We start from the raw sequence: 19,921 nt of genomic DNA on the forward strand, positions 1-19,921 counted from the left end.
TGAGCTGCCTAGTGAGGTGGTTTCATCGAGGCGAGCATATTTTGTCAAGTGCGAATCCGTGCTATTTCGGCCTTTGCAGTTACGATGACTCTTTCCATAGAAAAGTGCACATGGCTTACATGTGAAATACGGAATTCCTGTAATCATCAGACAGGAAGATAAGCCTTCCATCATTTTTTTTTCACCGAAGCTTGATTCTATCGATCGAGTACTCGTCGCATTCGTGAATAGCTCTCACTAGGCACGCGCACATTAACGGATCAGACATTTTTGCGTAAGCTATACTTGAATGGTTTGCACGTGTTTGCACTCGTTGACAATAAAAAACAAGAAAAGACATGATGTACTTTTAATTTTCTTTATTGACCATTTTGACGTCTTTTTAAGTCCCAACAAGGAATGTAACATGGCTCTGCCGACAATCACTTTACGCATCATGTACAATTTGGCGTTTCTTGTTTCGCTTGACATGCACCGCGAACGGTGATCACGCACAGTGAGGTGTAAGTAAGAAACGCCTTAAAAGGACGAGAACATGAAGAAGGGATAGGAAGAAAATGGGGTTCTTCAGGAACTTCCTCGTAAAGCACCTGAACGTCATTTATTCTCATGTGGATTATGATAATCTTTCTCACACTCAGCACGGTTCTCCAAGCACTCACCACGCTCGCTTCAACAGTGCCGTATTATTTTTATTTCCAGTTTTTTAGTTTTGGCACTCGCACCACACGATGCTGCACGCATACAGTCGTTCTTTCAAACTACGAAGTTCCTTGAAACGCACCGAGCTGTTTGCAGCTAGCGCGACTCATCTTTTCTTACAGTTGCGTTACGGCGTAAATCGAAATGAAATTACACGGAAGTCGAGCAAATCACAAAGTACGCACAAACGCAGCACATATATTTGAAGAGAGGGCTATAAGTGCACTACGTACGTACAAGGAGCGCGCAGAATGTATCAGGTGGGTTTCATGGATTGGGTTTGACCTATGCTTATGCCGAGAACGTAGCTTGATCATCTGCGTATCACGTGCCTGAGGGGCATTGCGAACGCAGAAGAATAGCCGCGTGCAGCTGCGGTAATGGGAAGATAGCAAGTTACTTTAGGTGATGCAGGGTGACGCCGAAGAAATCAATGACAATTTCTAGATGCGCACGACTGTGCTGGCACTCATGCATTAAACATGGATAGGCAAGCGTCATGAGGGACTTGAGACGAAGGTAAAGGATGAAATGCACGCCAAGAAGCTGAACACGAGTAAAGATAAAATAGAGAAGAAGCGTTCTGATCACGTATACAATGACCAAATAATGCAATAGCGACCGTGCTTCACCTGCAACTGCTCTTCACTCTTGGTCATCGCTTTCACTTTCTGTTTTCTTCATCCCGTAAGCGCAGTACACAAACTTACACCATGAATAGATGAGTTTAGTTCACATGAATATGTTGACGTGGGCACCAGGTAGGGGACGCTGAATCTAGTGAGCTTGTCTCGGAGTTGTGTAAGAAAGGGGGAAAAAAATCCTTGGCCTGTACACAGCAGCACAGCCCTGGCTGTTTTCGGAAGAACAGCGCAAAAAAAAAAAAGCAGTCTCGCTCAGTACCGACTATGTGTCTGGATGCGCAAAGCCTTTGCGCGCTTTGGTTCGTCTCAGCAGGCATACGTTGGTTCCTGTGCGTCATGCCCTCACGCGCGACCGGTGTGAGTCTTACTAGTAGCCCGCGCATTTCTTTATTCAACACTTTTTCAGGTGTAACTACAGTCAGTGAAAAATATCGCCGTGAGACTACGCACTCCGCTTGTATAGTTCGTACTATCTACGGCGGCTGATGTGGAGTCGATGGTACCGCACGTGGGACTATAGCGCGGTGCATACCTACGGCGAACTTGAACGACTCCTACTCACTTTCCAATACCCGTGATCCTGTTCAGCATGTAGAACTGGAAATATTTTCCGGTGAGTTTGGGAACAAATTGAGTCACCTCGCAGTGCTCGACCGTACCGCAACTGCTGGCGACACCTAGGTCAACGCGCACACACGAATACACACGAAGGCGCACAGTGCGACACCACACCTCGAGTCCGACGTTAATGAGTGTTCATCCACAAGAAAGGCACGCCCGTCGCAATCACGGCGCGCAAACGTCCTTCGGATGTGGCGCAGTACACCGGCCTGCGTACACCGAGGCGGTTACACATGTCCGCAAGTCACGCTAGAGGTAGCGCAGAGATCCATTGCTGGGCTCCGGGGGAAGCGGCTTCAACGAAGGGCGGCCCAGTGAAGACTTGGCTACTCTTGCCTTCTCGTCAGCAACCAGGCTTTCTCCTGCAGCGCAATCACACCTGCGTGCTCGCCTTCAGTGGCGAGCCTTTGAAGCTGAGCCGGAAGGAATGCCGCATGGAGACTATGATGGTCGAGTTGTTGTCTTCCTGCTCATACGATGCGAAGCGGCTTTTGGCCGCCTTGTAGCGATTGGAGCCGCAGATGCAACGTGTGGCAAACTCGCGTTTGAAGCGCTCCTAGAGATACGAAGGATGAGGGAAGTTGGTAAGGGAAGAGAAGACAAGGAAATGTAAAGGAGCAGTATATAATTCGAAAAAAAAAGAAACAGGAAAAACAAACCACAGAGATCACAACACGCTTGATGGATGTCACCCATATTCTGTGAATAATACAGGAAGATTAAAAAGTGCAATTACGTTCGCTATCACGTGCGCTTTGGAGACACAGCTAAGTTTCGACATTTCGCTTCGTGTGTTACGTCAATATATACTCATATATCAAGTATAAAGAGGCATTAGTCGCATTACCTGTGACGAGCCATTTCTTGTTATGCAGGCGCACAAGAGTGTCAGTGCACCGATGGCCTCTCGTCAGAGCCAGGTCAGTTTTTGTGCCTTATAGCTTTAAAAGATGCAGCTGAATGCATTTTATTAATAGCTTTCTCACATATAATGTTTGCGGGATACATTACATGTAATAAGGGACAATTTTCTATTCTCAGTGACCTATTTTATCATCAAATGAGCTTATACTGGATTACAATCGAATATTCCGGTGTTGCAATTTGTGGGCACTAGCTTTGAAGACATTTATTAGGGCTGCGCTACCAAGAGATCACGGGACGCCGCGGTGAATTAGTAGGTATGGCGTCCTGCTAGTCAGCACGAGGCCATGGGTTCGGCTTCTGGCCGCGACAGCAGTATATCAATGGAGACGAAATGGGAAAGCGCTCGAGTATACTGCGTTTTTAGTTCGCATTAAATAACGACAACTGGTTTAAAATAATTCGGAGTGCTTCATTGCAGCGTGCCTCGTTATCCACACTTTTGCTTCGGCGCGCAAAAATACTCTGACCAATAACACAGATCACGAGCGCATTCTACACGTGGTTGATTAGCTGCAACCCTGACCCTCGAAGTGCAGCAGCCTCTTATGTTCATATTTGAAAGGCTGTGCGCTAAAGAGACGTTCACAGAAAAAAGGATAGAGACGACAGGAAAGATGCGCAACATTCAACTTTAATGACGACAAAAGAAGCCAGGCGCACTGATATATCCGCTGATAACCAGAGATGAGCTGCGTGACGGAGCGTGAACCAAATAACCAAAACCACGCTCCGTCACTGAGCCCATCTCTGGTTATCAGCGGATATACTATGAGTGCACCTGGCTTCTTTTGTCGTCATTAAAGTTGAAAGTTGCGCTTCTTTCCTGTCGTCTCTATCCTTTTTCCTGTGAACGTCTTTTTAGCGCACAGTCTTTCAAATATGAATATGTAGGAACTAGGCTCTCAAAAAGCCTTACTCCCTCTTCATGTTAGTCGTCATCTTTTGCAGCGGTTCAGCTCATTCTGGGAACCTTTCCAGTATGGTGGGACGCTAAGCAAGTGAATGGTTATATATCGTGTGTTACAATTAGCACCAGCTACAACAGAATGAGCGAAAGTTAGGATTAAGTCGGGGATCTTACAAGGCGATTCCTCTTGTGTGCTCGCGCTCTCTCACTTACGAACGAGCCGTAATTTGATAACGTCAGACTTCGGCGCTACACATTCCAGCCACAGCACAGTAGCCGTTGCTGATCGAATGTGCAAGGCCAACGAAATATAAAAAAGTACTTTGTTTCCACAGATACGGCGCAGTCCCGTCGACATCTACACGTTACCGATCCGGCAGTCACTTTACTCCTGTTGCTCAAATGCTTGGATTCGATCCGATCGTCATCACCGCGAGCCAGCTTGCGTTCACTGTGGGAAAAAGGCCTTTGCCACTGATCTTCAATTAGCCCGGTCCTCTTCCAGTCACGGCTATTCTACGCGCACAAATTTCGCAATCTCATCTGCCCATTCGCCTCTCTGTTGGCCCCGTCCACTTTCCTTGGAATCAGACCGTTGCTTATCTGTTTCTTGTATCGTTACATGCTGCTCCTAGGTCTGTGTCATTCCCTCGATTTCAGCGAGGATATCACTAACTCGTTCAGTAATCCCAGCTGCTGTAGTTTTGATTTTTGTCGCAACCGTTACAGTTTTATTTTTGTTTTTTACACCCCGCTGCAATGTTGTTAATCTAATTTCAAACATCCTCGTTAGCCTCCCAAATTTGGTCGCATAGACTAGTACTGGCAAGAGACGACTGTTATCTACTTTTCTTCGCTGAGGTATCAATAAAATGCTGCTAAGAATCTCAGCCCACTCTTTTCCTTCTGGTAATTGCTCTCTTCTAATCCGGTTATGCCGTAACTACTTGGCGTAGATGAGTGCACTCCCTTGTACATCACTACCTACTGTAAACTGCGGTTCTCTTCACAGACTGTTGAACAATGCTTTAGTTTTCTTCGTGTTAATTTTGAAGTCTACCGTTGTGCTTTGCCGGTTAGCGGTTCAGACGTGCGTTGCATTTCATCTCTCAAGCCACCCAGCCCCGCCATGTCATATGCAAACAGAAGGATACTAAGGTGTCATCCATTAATAGCTATACTTGTTTTTGCCAGTCCTACCCCGCGAATATGTCTTGTAAACGCAGACGCAAACACTTCGCAGTGAATAACAGCGAAGAGATGGTGTTCCTCTCCCTGACCGGTTGATATTGTACTCTGTTTTTTCGTAGAGGACCGCGCACAATGTGCAGCTCTAAAGTGCTGCACAAATATTCTAGCCCCTTTGCATGTGCTACCTCTACGCCTTAGTTGCGGCGTACGTGCATGGCTGCTGGTGCTTCAACTGAATCAAACTTTCTCGTAATCTAAATAGGGCCTATATAGCGACTCGTTGCATTCTGCAAAATTTTTTATAATAAAAGTGATGGCATGATTATGGTCTATGTTTTAAAAAACATGCACGTTCACTTCGCTAGCTGAAGTCTAACGTTGCTGTGGTTCTAGAAGGGATCCCCTAATAAATACCTTGTAAACGACGAGCCCTACGGTAATCACTGTAATTTTTCACAATACAGTTTTTCACAATCACTGTGTCACAATACCTTTATTATACACAGCATTATTTTTCACATGTTTTCATGCTCTTGGTGCGCTTAAGTTCGTGTGGAATTGCGTATACAGGGTTGCAGCTTCCCTAGCACAGTATTTCTGCCGTTCTTTAGAGCACTTGAAGCTATTTGCTTTTTACATTTGATTTCCTGCTCTGCAGTGTCGGTTAGGCTATCGTTACTACCTGTTTAGCTGTGATCAGACTGTTTATTTCCTCGCCGCCGTCATTCATAATATTAGAGCCACGATTATTTTTCTACTGAGAAAATACGTATATATCTCCACTGCTTTTTTTTTTTTTTTTCACTTATCCCGGCCAGATTTGAAGTGACATGGTTGTCTTTGTCTTTCACTGCATATTACTGGTTCTTGCCTATGCCTATTTTTTTGCTGCTGTCACCCCTCCCCCTTCTTTGCCTTAGAGCTTGCTAAGTGTTGTACGTTTGTGTGTCGATAACGTTCCCTTCATAGATTTTTACAGGTCTACGCCTACATTTTCTCATTCGATTCCGCAGCCATCGCTAAACAGCAGTGAGGAGTTGTACAGGGCAACTCCAAACTACTGTAAGAGCATGTAGAAGTATTCGTAAATGACATTTTGCCCACAATGGAGTGAAACAGCATTCTACAAAAGAAAGCGGAAATGCACAGAAGAAAACATCGACGCACAAGTGCATCCATAGGAATCTCCTGAAAGAAAATTGAACACATTCGGTATGAGGTTGTTCTAAAGATACTTCTAGGCCTGACAGGCTCTGTGCCAGGTTTCAAAGGTAATCTACTGCGCGCCATTGCCCACTTTATTTGTTTTTTTAGGGCGGCTTGGTAGGTCGCCACATAGCCGGTGAAAGGCGCGTTTCTTGTATGCTTTACTCCATTGGCTCAGTCCTCGTGAGCATGCAAGGGAGCAATGGAAGTAAAAGAAAAGGCTCGTGCATGTTGTGCGCGCAGCGAGGGTCGGTTATAGAAAAGGGAGGTCGCGCTTTTCACCGCTCTTATTCGCTAGACCCGTTCCTAGCGATCCACGTACCTGGGTGGTTTCCCCGACTAGCCATCCCGTACCGAAAGAAGCCGCGCCCAGGCTCATAGCTCGCCCTCACTTCTCACTCTGCTAGGTTTGCGGGGAATGATCTGGACAGAGAAAAGAGCCCGCACGGGCAGAGTTGGCGTTGCAGAAGGGAAGACCATGCTTTGGCCAGAGGCAGCCTCGCGCTAAGAGCACTCACGTGCTCCGTTGGAAAGAAAGAAAAGCAGCGGAGAAAGGCAGAAGCATTGCGCGTTCAGTCCTATTTGTCAGCATTAACGACATTACCGAGACGCTGTCGCCACCGCTCAGCCTTTGTTGCTTGCGCCAGTTTGTTCTTGCGGCAGTTTTTTTTTATTTTTGTGCGCTTGCATAGTTGAGTGGTGCCAGAAGATTTTGCTGGCTAGCCGGAAAGCTCCACCTGCTCTCTTCGTTACTTTTCTTGGCACGTGCGGATGTTTCGGTATTGCTCAGTTATATTGTTCGATAGCGAAAATTTACTTTTTTTTCCCTAGCGGCTTATTCATTTATCGTTAATAAGGTGCTGTGGACTGCGTTCGCCACCTTGGCCCCTACTCTCATTGGGATCATTACCGAAGTGGAGCTACAAGGGCAAGACATTTAGACTTGCTACTACCAACATTTATCATTGTGAAAGAAGACGCCATTTTCGAGTGATTAAAACAAGGAAAAACTAGACAATTTCTTGGTGTATCAAAAGTCGTTGGATAAATGATTCCCAACGCTGGTGCACCAAAGACAGGCAGGGGTGTAAAAGTTGGTTGATGGTGAAGGGGAGGGGTGGAGGCGCAGGGTTAAAATAATTTCAGCCATCGGGCAGCTCAGGAGTTCCACATTATATCAGTGTAGACTTAGAAACGGTGCATAACGCCTAATGTGTGCGCCAGTCGTTAGATGCTCTACCTAATACGTGCTTTCTACCCTGCGCACAAAACAATTCAGTAGGATATGCTTGCTAAATATAGCTGAAAGTACTGCATGCTATCGCAGCAGAAATCTGCATTTAGAACAGAAAAATATCAGTCTTCATCGTTTCGGTCAAGGATTGATAAAAATGTTAAGCCTTCTGCGACTCCTGATATTTTTCTTGCAACAACTTTTTCCCTAATTCAGTGAAGACTCCCAAGGAGACCGTAAGTGCCACTACCTTTACAGGACATTTAACGGCCTGAAGCGTTGCGGGAAGTTGTCGCACTGCTTATTGTTTGATGTTCCGATATCGGCCTGTGCAGTGAACTGTGTGTGAAGAGAGAACAGTAAATGCCGACTGACAATTTCTTCAAGAGTTTTAGGCTTTGAAGCGCGGCCAAAGCACGCATGCAGCTTGCGCAGCGCAAAGGTTCCCAGAAAGCAGCTGTAGGGAGACCAAAGGGTAGTCACGAGCGATACTCACGTTGTAGATCGCGTAAATGAATGGATTGTAGCAGGAGTTACTCATGGCCAGCCAGTGCGTGCAGAACCAGATGATGTTTATGTACTTGTATCTGCAAAGAACGCAGTGGCTAACTCAGACACTGAAGGCAATCCTATCATTGTTCCGGCGATACCATAAGCTGTCCGGGGCTTTCAATCAACGCATGTAGGTGCGTGTATTTTAGGATGTCGTCAAGGTGACGGCTCAACAGCGCAAACACACACGGACCAAGAAGGAGACAAGACACACACACCAGTGTGTCTGTCTTGTCTCCTTCTTGGTCTGTGTGTGTTTGCGCTGTTGAACCATCATTAATTTAGGGGTGTGCGAATATTCGAAATTTTCGAATATAATTCGAATATTATATTTTTAGTATTCGTATTCGATTCGAAATCCAGGTATTCGTGTTGTTTCGAATACTCGACACGACGCGAATATTCATATCTAGCCGAAAATTCTATTGCGAGCACCAGCGTTCATTTCGTTCCGCAAGTCCTATCGACAGAGACATAACAACATGGCGGCGCCCGGAGCAATGCGTAACGTTGGGCCATGCAGTAGCTGACTGCACTGGTGAACTTCTTTGTGGCTATACCTGCGAAGCTGGTATAGTCAGAGCTGTGCACGAAATACCTCTCAATACGTGTCAGTTCAGTGCCAATTGAGAGGGCATTTTATTTGGCTGGAGAAGTCGTTTCAGCTAGAAGAGAACTACTTCTGCCTGGCCATGTGGAGCAGCCGGTTTTTCCTTCACGACAACCTTTTATGTTCATCCCAGCAACACGCTTTTGTGCTTATAGCAAGCTAGCCTTGATCAAAGCTGTGTACTAGCCATCTTCTCTGATATTTCCACTATTTCCACTCTTCTAAGAACAATGCTCGAGACTTTGATACTTTTTGTGCAGCCACACACACCTTTTGTGCTCATTTCATCACTGATAGTTGAACTGTGATGTTCTTGGGTGCTTAAATAAACGTTTTGTAGTGGTTAAATGCGTCTGTTCTTGATTATTCGATATTCGATTCGATATTCGGAACCAAGTATTCGTATTCGATTCGGATTCAAAAAATTTGATATTCGCACACCCCTAATTTCATTATGAATCTGCACCAACTAGCCCAATCTGCAGTTCTTCTAAGGTTTATAGATTTGCCATGGGGCTGCCGCCTGGCTGCGAGCAATCGATTTGCTGATGTGTGCCGCAGGCGTCGTTGTCAGAGTGGTTGCAATGCTATTTTGCTTTGAAGCCTACTGTTGTTATCCAAGTAGGAGGGTAAGTTAAAAATTATTTAAGCTTTTCGTTTTACGATTTATTTGCTCAAAAGTAGGTTCGCGATATATAGATCATTTTTCTACATAGTCTCCGCCTTTTTAAAGCACTTGGTCCATCGGCCCACAAGCTACCGTATTCCTTCCAAAAAGAAGTTTTTTGGTAGGTCGTGAAGCTTCCTTTGCACCACTTCCCGCACGTCTCTCCGGCAGTATGCGTGCGCATACGGCCGTCATACTGCCGTCCGCGCACGCATGGATCGTGTTGCTACGCCTGCGGTCACGGGAGCGCAATTTGATATCGATCGCAGCATTCGCCTTCCAGCTATTGCCGCGTAATTATGCCCGCTCCGCTAGCAGTTTGCACCAAGCAGGAACAGCGAGCAGTGATCCGATTTCCTTGGTCGGAGAGTGTGTCAGAGGCCGAAATTTATCACAGAGTGTTATGGTGCTGGAACATCCTGCCTACAGTCCAGACCTCGCTCTCTCCGACTTAAATCTGTTTGGGCCGCTCAAGAGTGCTTTGAGAGGTCGTCGATTTTCCACAAGCCCAGTGCTTCGGAAAGTTGTGCGAAAGTGGCTTCACGACCAAACGAGAGCCTCCTTGTTGGAATGAAAAAGCAACCTCGTGGCCCGATGGCACAGTTGCACTGAAAAGGGAGGACACTATGCAGAAAAAATTGTAGAGCACTGCAGTCTGCTTCACAGGAGAAATGTGAAAGCATTTGCGTTTGAATGTCAGCGACTTTTTTTTGCAAGTCGCTGACGCTTGTCACGTGACCCTTCTATTCCGACAGTAACTTTTTTTGCAAGTCATTGTTGTTTAGCATCAGTGCACATCCACAAACACACTTTACCGTCGTACACACCGCAACCTGTTCACTTCGTGCCTTTCTAACACGCTTGAACCGATGACCCTTCCTGGCGTATGCACTGCGTGGCCCCCCCCCCCCCCCCCCCCCCTGCCGCACAGAGGGCCTAGGTTCGAACCGCAGTGCCGGAGACCTAAAATTGCGGAAGTGTAGAATGAAAATTCTGGCTTACCCTCGTACGTTGCCGAAACGCAAAGCCCTGAAAGTAGTGCTCAAATAAAATTACTTTCCTAATATTTTAATGCCCTGAAATATTGCTCAGTTCTCACACTAATCCTGCTTTTTTTTTGAAGTTTTTAAATAGATGAGGCAAACAATAAAGGAGCTTAGTAGCGAAGACATGCTATCTAGCATATCCAAACTCTGTGAAAAAGGTCTAGTCAATGGGATTACGACAGACTTCATTTAGTGCAAGAGAATTCCGGTCGAGCAGTCGAAAACGCACATGGGCAGAGTTAGTACCCTGCACTTACTTATCAATCTTGGGAAACACCTCCCGGAGAACATTGTAGAGCTGGTACGGAAGCCAGCAGAAGGCGAACAACGCCACGATGACGAACAGCATCTTGATCACCTGTGGTAACGAAACACAAAAAATAGGGTTAGCTCCCGTGCTTCGGTACGTGTCTGGTATAAGGAACGAGCCATTCAAACGAATAACCTGATTAGCGGCAGCATTTGTCCCAAAAAGGTTTGGACTAACTAGGTCGATGTTGTTTCATCTTATGCGCTATACTACACACCAAGAGTGTTGACACAAAGCGTTTATCCAGCAGAGCGAGACCAAATGTTGACTTTTGGCATGCAACGAGAGCTTCAAGACGGGCGAGCAGCCAGTCTTGCTCAAGAAAAGAAAACAGTGCGCTCAGAAAAAATGTCTGGCTAATTCCTCGCAGCAGAGCCTTAGTTACGCCGTCTGCGCGCGCACAACCTTATGAAGCTAGGTATCTTGTTCGTGTTGAAAGCTCATTGCATCACTAAATTGATGTCGCACGCGAACTTGTACTGAATAAATATTTCCTTGCTAGTTCCTCTACAACTTCTATATATACATATATACACGAAAGAAAACAGACGTGTCAAACGAACACTGCACTTGAAGTTTCGGCCGGAACTGGCCTTCATCAGAAGAAATAGAGCTGCATGCAGTCTCTTAAACTTATATGCTGACGTTATCACTATCTGCACAAGTGATGGTGAAGATGTAAGAAAAAAACACCAAGATAAAGTGGGGCCAAAATCACGCATTGGTAAATACGCTAAGATTGTTCATTAGGGGTCGTCTAAAATACCAAGAGAACATATATGGGTGGGGAACTTACAAGGTGGCAGAATGATGCGGAGCGCACAAATGGGTAAAAAGGAGCGGTACAAAAACACACGAGGCGAAGCTACATTCTGGATGATAATGCGTAGCCTGCGATATCTATAGACTCAAAATAAAAGCTTCGAGAGCACCGAAGTCTGCTGCATTGGAGAAATGCGAAAGGGTTTGCATTTGAACGTCAGCAACTTTTTTCTGCAAGTATTGTTACCACGTGATACTTATCACGTGACTGATGGAGGACGTCAGCAACTTTTTATTTTGCAACTCATCGTTGTCTAACATCAGTACACATCCCCAACACAGTTTACCGTCATACGCACCGCAACCATTTCACTTCATGCCCCTTCTAACACGCTTGAACAAACGACCTTTCGTGGCATACCTGTATCAACCGGAGTGGTACTCGCTCTTAGTGCTGTGTTGTTCATTGGCTTTTTCTAATTCTTTGTTGCTTAGATCTGTCATGTTATGCTGGATTAGCTATGTGTTCCGAATTGAATCTTTTCTCGTGCTTCGTTGCTTATGTGTTGATGTGCGACTGTCTTCTTAGTGTTTGCAGATAGCTCATGTACATAAAGCATCGCATCATTGTTATAAATACCACGTTAAAAAAAAAACCTCATGGCATTTGCTTTGCCTGCCTGCCTGACATGGAGAGAGCCTGGTTTCGAACCCCAATGCCGGCGAATTTCTTTTTTCGAATAAGGCTACGTGAGAGGTACCACTTCCTGTGGGCACATTCTGGGGACAACTTCCGGTGACTGATTTTCTTTCGCCTTAGCCATATAAGGCCTTCGCATTAATGAAATGAATAGAACCACGCGAAAGGGCAGTGACTCACAGCTGCATGCAATCATAATACAGACGTCTTTTCTCGTCACGTATAACGCATTTTATCAACGGAACAAAAGTTACAGTCACGTCAAAGTATGCAAGTTAACGGACCTAGGCATTGGTTTATGCCTGACGAGACGGATTTTTTCTCTGGCTTCTCTGAAGTCTCGGTAGTAGTGTTATCGAAACCCAAATTCTAAGATTGTGTTTTTCAATTTATCAAATGAGTGTTCCTAAACATCTAAACAAGTTTAGATAAGAGATAAGGGCAGAATGGGTAGACTTGCACTGTGAGTTTTATGGTTTTAAAGCGCAAATGAAAGACTTTGCAGTTTGCATATATATATATATATATATATATATATATATATATATATATATATATATATATATATATATACTGCAGCTTGCAGGCGGAACAATCTAGTTCATAAATTACACAAGTTGCATTTTAGTTGGCCTTTTAGCATGATCTCAGAAAAGACCTTGAAAGTTTTATTTTGCTTTTTAGTTCAGTTTTTATTGCGTTCGACGTTAATATAAGACCCCTGTTTCGCGTAACCTCTCGACGTCTCGCTAATTCCAGCAAAAACTAATATTCTGTACTTTCTATCTTGAAAGTTCTAATGTTATTTTGTTCATTAGCTGTTGTGAGTATTGTTCAGTTATTATATTTCTTTATTTATGGTCTCTTAATGAATTTTATACCACCGCTGACGCCCCATAAAAACTTATTATTTAAGCTTTGAAGATTAGTGGCTTCTTTGAATGTGAATATCAGTACCTTGATGGTAAACTGCTCTTTTAACTGGCAGCATATTTTAGGCTGAGGTACAAGCTAGAGCGAGTTCAGCCTACTGCTCCATGGAGTTTCGTTATACAGGACATTGGCAGAGCGCATTAGTCCAATAACATTCTCGTTTCTTGCCTCTATAGAGTTTTAGTGCTGTGATGGTCCTATGACAAAGTCTGTAGACAAATTGCATTCTGCACTAATTTAATCTTTTCAACTTCAATATCTTAGACGCAGCGCAAACATCTGCAAATAAGAAGCTTTTTCAGGCACACGACTCTGTCTGCGTAGACGTATTACCAAATAAATGGATTGCCGCTATCCCCACAAGGGGTGGCCCGAAAAACACCGTAAATTAGTGCAGAATTGACTCCACTCCCAAACAGTGGGAACTCAACATTTTTGCATTCGATGCATGTTGTTATCGTGTACTTTCCTAGTACACAATACTGCGCCTATTTGAATGCATTAAACAATTTTTGGGCTTTTTTTCTCGAAATTATCAGGCCCAAAAAGTGTTTTTTCATTGCTTCCAAGAGTGTGTTACTTTTTTTCTTCAAAATAAAAAAAAATACTATGACTTTTCTTGAAAAACTAGGTACTATTCCTTTGTGTGAACACATTTGCCCTTCACATGGAGTTATTATTTCGTTGAAAACAAAAAATGATCATGGTACCTCGATTACCGTTCTTCTCTGAACACACCCATATGGAACAAAACGACAACACCGCGGACGGCTTCGTCCGAGTTCGCGCACCACCTTTAGCAAACATGGCGTCCGCGACACACTTCGTGGTGCCGTTCGAAGGTGCTTTATGACCCGAAAGAAGTAAAGCAGGCGGATTCGAACATGCTGGGATGGGTTGCAAAGGAGCGCGTTAAGGCTGCAAGTATTTGCTCTGGAGGCTGTTTCATTTTCCTCAAAACTTGTTAGTACAAAAGCTGTTGGTTGTGCATACGACCGCAATTAAAGTTGGATTATTTGGGCTAGTGGGTACCCCTTTCGAGAGTATTTGTTAATCATAATAGGAAAATTACTTAACACGCTATAAAAAACATCTTAATCAGCCTCATCTACGCCATCTGTGTCGCATAAAATGATACATCCAGTATATAAACACGAGGATGAAGGCACCACCACTGCCCGCCACCTCTCATTTCCATCGTTACCCCTTCGCTGGCACCGGAGCAAAGTTTTTACTCTTCCTGTCACTCCTTCTGATCTTGCGGCGTAGTTCAACAGGGTTAGAGGACACTGCTGACTCGAAAAAGAATGCCAAAGCATGGCATGATTTTATTGTGCTCTAAGACAGCGCCCTTTTTGATCGTTGGTCCAGTGCTTGCGGCTGTCGCTGGTAAACGGCAAGTAGGAGACAGGACGGGGGTTAACACCTCTAACGTGTATCCGTCTTCCTGTCTGGTCTGGGGCGCCTGCCCTTTTGCAGTGCTGTGAGGAAATTCTGAGACGAAATAGAACTGTATGCTGCGCGCTAACGCAGTTTCAGTAGTCTGAGAACGTAGAAACGAAAACAGCGAAGGCGTTGCAGCCGTAAGCTTCCTTTGTGGTAACTTTCCAATTATGTCAGGTCATCCAGCTTTAAGGTGCTTTCGTCTCACATGTTCCCGTTTTTATAGGCCGGTTCGTAGACTTCGACAAGATATAAGAGGCAACATTCGGTCCTTACATTCTCAACAGGAAAAAACTGCCATTTTATATTTCTGGTGTCGAATGTTATCTTGCACGTAAGCAGTGCTTCGCTGCAGTAGAAGTTGTAACATTGGAGGTGCCAAGAATTCCGCGGTTGGTACTTGTCTACGCGCATAGACATTTCGCTTCCAACCCTTACGTAGACAAGGTGCGGCTCGATGGTGTAGACATTTGCGAAAACAACAAACAAATTATTGACGATCAATGCGATTGATCCAACAGAATATGCGTTATAATTAGTGCTCCCCGGACGGAGCAGCCGCTGCCGATGACGGGTTCAGACCGCGCGAGCAGGACGCGTGATCCAGCGCGTCAGTCATCGTGTGACACGCTGTACTTCCCTCCACAATCCCGATCCAATCCAGCGACTACAGTACGCCCTCCCCACTCTGCGCCATTCGCCACCCTTTGCTCCCCACCCTCTCTTTGTCTTCCCTCTTCTCATTCCCTTTCCCTCCCCTGAAAGTGGAGTGGGGGATCCCTCTCCACTTTACCTCCTTGAGACTGACGGACGGGCGGACAGATTTGTTCGACATGGGAGTTCTATATCTAGCTCATTAAAAAGGAAGCTAGACCTGAAAAATGCTGAGAGAAGAGCGGTGTCGATTGGTGAACAATGGGCCTGCACTGGGGAAGACGGGTGCATGTATAGAAAAGTATGCACTTTATGTAGGCTTCACTTTCGTATTTTCTCCGCCTTTGTTTACAAGCGCGTTTTATGAAGCCTGCTGTTTTTTTCGTTTAGAGTCATTTTAAAGGCAGCGAAGATACGTTGCTGCAACTCATGTAAAGCATGGCCATACCGCAAAAATACGCACTGGCACTGACCGTGCGGTCATTTCCTCCCACTGCAGATAAAATCATCTATGACCAGTGAATAAAAATTCTGCTCAGAGAGGACATCGCCAGTAAGAAAGATAACTGAAACCGAAGCTGTATGCGAGATGTGTCCAACAGGCCAGGCGCGACACATTTGAGTAAAAAAAAAAGCAGCCTAATCAATTCGTGCTTCTAGCGGATTGTTAAACAATACTTCCGAGCATGCGCCGACAATTTCCCTGCGATAAATACGAATATTTTATTCAGCTGCTGCTGCAATGGCGAGCATACATTACCAGACTCGAACCAACGTTTCTCCCAACGTAACCTCGCGCTGAGCGTTGCACATTATATATTCCGCACAATGAATTGCATAAAAAAGTATTACTTTTTATCTCGCACTGCATAATGCCGCTGCTTAAGCTCTATGAATTTACCATAACCGTTTGGCCGACACCACTTCAATGTGTCATCACTGTTTCGCCTTACGTTAGCGTTTTGGAAAGATTTCGCTATAACACTTACCCTGCGGTGACGATAGCCTCTTGTGCGCTCTTACGCATTAAAAATTCGCCGCGAAGGGCTTAGGGCAACAAAAGCAGGGCTTACAGAACCCGGTTGCCGCACCTTTCGCTCGCTGCAAAAATAATGGTAATAATAATAAAAAGACAAGAATTGGGGTCCTCTAAGGCTATCTGTCGGAAACGCAATCTCTTTCAAAATCGCATTGTTGCCGCTGCACTCCGCGAGCAAACACGCGGCCGCCTAATCCTGCCGCTTCCAGCGAGCGGACAGCGCCGCGGCTGTCACCCCCGGTATGATGCTTTTTCCGCCGCAGCACCCTGCTTGCGAAAGAGCCCCCCACCCAGCAGCGCTGCAAATGGAGATTTGCGGTTTTGTCCGCAAAGCCCGATAAAAAGTCTGCGTGGCTTTCGGTTGAATGGCAGACCGACCGGAAGCGCCTAAACACCTATGTCCTACCCTGCTGCCTTTGTTAGCCTCCTGAAGAAAGCGCCGCATTTTTGCTTCCTCGCTCTTCCGGCGCTGCTCATTCTCTTAGCTTAACAGAAAAGACACCAAAACAAAGGAAACTAATCCCAGCGACGCAGAAACCTCATACCAGTCGGTTAGAAAAATCTCACAGTTTTCTGAAGACAAGAGCTGCTCGCAAATTATGCAGCGCCAAATCAAATATCAGGGCATTAGCGAGTCGGATGATGGCGCTCTCTTCAACGCGGGCAAGCGATACGGGGTTGGAGGAAAGGCGCAATTTCCAAAAAACGGATATGGCTGGGCAGGGCTGCTTTTGTGTGCTTTATTCTAGAATGAGTGCCTGTCGGCGCTTAAAGGAGGAGCGGAGTAAGAAGCCTGAATGCGCCTCGGAGCGGTGATTTTTTTTTTTTGTATGTGACATTTTCGGGCAGGATGGTCTGGCTGGATACGCGCAGCGCACTGAAAAATGATCGCAGCGATCGGACTTTCAGTAAATGACATAGTGCCCGCGGATGGTTTCAGTTCATAATTACAGCGACGCTGACGATCAGCTTCTGTAATTGGACGGCGGCTTTGTTTAAGGTGCGCTAACCTAACCGATCTAAGTTCAGTTCGCATAAAAAGAAAGAAAAAACACGCAGGTAAAGGGAAGAAAAACAGACTTACGGTGGCCTAGCAATGCACAAGGATAGAAACGCAGCAGTATCACATATGAAAACTTGCAGCGTTGTTCGCTTGGAGTGGTTTTTTGCTCATAATAAAAGTTCTTTTCTCTCTCTCACTTCCTATTTTATTTCCCCTGAAATGATACTAATGAACAGCGAAACACCGACACTGGAGTTTCTAGCGATATGGTCAGACGGAAAGAAAATCTATGACCACTGACGACTTAGTAGTAATAACCGGGAGTGGTATCATCGAGACGGTTTAAGTATGATCTAAAAGAAAGTGCTGTTTCTTCTTTGTTTCGTTCAGCTGAAGTGTTGATGGTACTACGGAAGTCTGCGGCAGATCATCCCAACTAAGTGAAAGGTGTCACGAGAGCCGAGACATGTGCCTACCAATGTCCCCGTCTTCCACACCGCAATGCGCAATGATACGCGCGATAGCCTCCTCTCAACAGTTTCCCGCTAACGATATAGTTTTTCATCGCCTACGAACGTCATTGCAACGTCTTCACGCGTGGCACTTCGCTGCGCAACCACCACTCCTTTAGCGGCACCCACTCGCCCGCGCACTCGTGGCGCTCGAGTTCTTACGTAAACGCGTCACCATGTGCGCGCGAGCGTTAGCAACACTTACTGGTTTTTTTTTCTCACCCCTTTCGGTCTGAAACGTGGTCTGAAACAAAGCGGTCGGGTCCGCAGGCGTTTAAGAGGCGTGGCGTCTCCTCGAGCGGTAATCTGGCACCTCCGGGCGGGGACCCAGGCGTCGCGCAGTCGGGGCACGTTCGTGTATTTGAACGTCCGGGAGTGCGTTTCACTGCGGCCACTCACTTTCAAGGTGCTGGGCAAGTTTCGACGTCGCCCGCAGCGAGCGGATATTGCTGTGTTCCTCTGGGGAAACGCGGCGACCCAGCGGCCCAGCGCACTGACGCTGCGAAGGAGTGCGATGGAAGAAAGCGCACTTAGCTCAACGGCTTCACCCGCTATCGCCGCGTGTCGTGCGGCACGTGCGCTTAATGCCGCGGCCGCGGTGGTGCTAAGCACAGTGAACCGCTGCTCGCACTTTGTGGGGACTTTTCGATACTCTATTCATTCCTTCTGTGAGGCATAATTTCACCGAGCAGCCAATATGCGATGCGTATTAGACGCCGGGATTTTTTTTCTTTTGCTGCTTCCGCCTCCCCCCCCCCCCCCCCCCCCTCCCCCCTGACGCAATGGACCCTGTTTCTTGTTGGCGTACAGGGTTTTTTTGTCGCTGCTCGGCAAACGCACGTAATATACGAGAGACTTACATCCCAGCGGCCCCTGCTCGAAGGGTGATAAGACCGTCCGGTGCATTTAGCATAGCCGGCAAAATCCGCGCACGTCCGTTTATCATTCCTTTCTTTCGCTTTCTTTTGATGGTCGCGGCCCAACTGGACTGCGTCTATGTGCTGGTGGCGCTGAAAGTGCCCTCGCAGAGAATCCGAATTGCGTGCCGAGCTACAGTGTCATCTTAGACCAGCGGGTGCAGTAGAAAATATACGCGTTCCTTTATTTAGCTTGCGTAGCTCATTCATATCCCCTTACAAGTACGCGTAAGGAACTTCATGTCTGCACTTTAATTTCAACAAGTTTAAAGTACTTGGCGACGAATGCTCTGTTGTCTCTGGAGAGTATTTTCGGACCGTCCTGCTTCAAGCATCGAAGGCAGGGTTCTCGTTCCCATGGATATCTTTTTTTATTTTTCTTTTTATAAACAGCTCAGACAATAAAGCTTCGAGGTGCAATGGCCTATACCGAGTGACTTCCATGTTAACTACATCCTTTAGTGTTCAGTTCTGTGCGCCTTTTTTGTTACGAGAATGCCCTAGTGTTATTTTTTAAGTGATGTGTCTTCTTTTGTTTATTTTTTCTTGATTACATCTTAATGAAATGGAGAGTTTGGGAACAGCAGCGCACATAAGCACACGCACGAAAGAAAAGAAAGAGACGCAAGCAGAAGCGCTGTTTCCAAGTCACAGGTGTTCATTCCGAGTGTATCCAACCGACTAGCGTGCCAGAACGTTTTAAAATGAAAAATCCGTAAGGCGCTGCCGCCGACTTCTTCTGACTACCGCCAACTGTACGAGCATGCGGAAGCAGCAACAAAGTTAAGTATACTCTGTTTTCTATTTTGCCCGAAGTATCACAGGGTTGGTCAAAATTCTCCAAACCACAGAGTCCTCTTTTGAGCCTTATACTCGGACGCTCAGACATCTATGAAGCTACCAAGGTTCTCAGGGGCGAACAATAGTCTCCACATCGCCCCCCTTCCACCCCAACCCTCGCCACCACCACTACAAAATAAAGCCGGATTCATGCACAAGTTGCACGTTATGTGCAGTGGACTTTGGGCACTCTGAAGCGATGTGAAGGTGACATCCCCAAACGTGACTAGTTTTTAATTTTTCACCGAAGCATTTTCTCTCTTTATTTTTTGATACGGATAAAAGCTCTGAGAAACGAAACTGCTGTTGTGTCGTTTATCACGGTCCACCAACTAGCTTCGCTCTTGCGAGGATAAAAGCACATTGCTGTTGCTAGTTTTTCAATTCTCCATCCTCCGATGCGGCTTTCACGAGAAAGCAAGTAATGGCCGCAGCACGAAAAGCTAATGCACCCGACCGAGCTGACAGGCGTGCATTCACCTTGAAGACGTCATATACAAC

At 45.9% G+C, this 19,921-nt stretch overlaps 1 protein-coding gene across 2 annotated transcripts in view; it reads right to left on the reverse strand.

Annotated features, from left to right (window-relative positions):
* Window positions 1–370: 370 nt before the first annotated feature.
* Window positions 371–19,921, reverse strand: part of LOC149351766 (RYamide receptor-like) — a 173,212-nt gene continuing 153,661 nt past the window's right edge. The window contains exons 2-4 of one of the 2 annotated variants that reach the window (XM_089581106.1): window positions 10,565–10,665; window positions 7,929–8,019; window positions 371–2,523 (exon numbers count right to left, since the gene is read on the reverse strand). In XM_089581106.1, the coding sequence (XP_089437232.1) occupies window positions 2,341–2,523; window positions 7,929–8,019; window positions 10,565–10,665 (375 nt within the window). In that variant the 3' untranslated portion in view covers window positions 371–2,340. The remainder of the gene's footprint in view (window positions 2,524–7,928; window positions 8,020–10,564; window positions 10,666–19,921) is intronic. The other variant, XM_089581107.1, reaches the window with a different exon arrangement.

Source organism: Amblyomma mixtum, chromosome 3, assembly GCF_055824585.1.
Source record: "Amblyomma mixtum isolate Tamu chromosome 3, ASM5582458v1, whole genome shotgun sequence".
Classification (NCBI taxonomy): Eukaryota; Metazoa; Arthropoda; class Arachnida; order Ixodida; family Ixodidae; genus Amblyomma; species Amblyomma mixtum.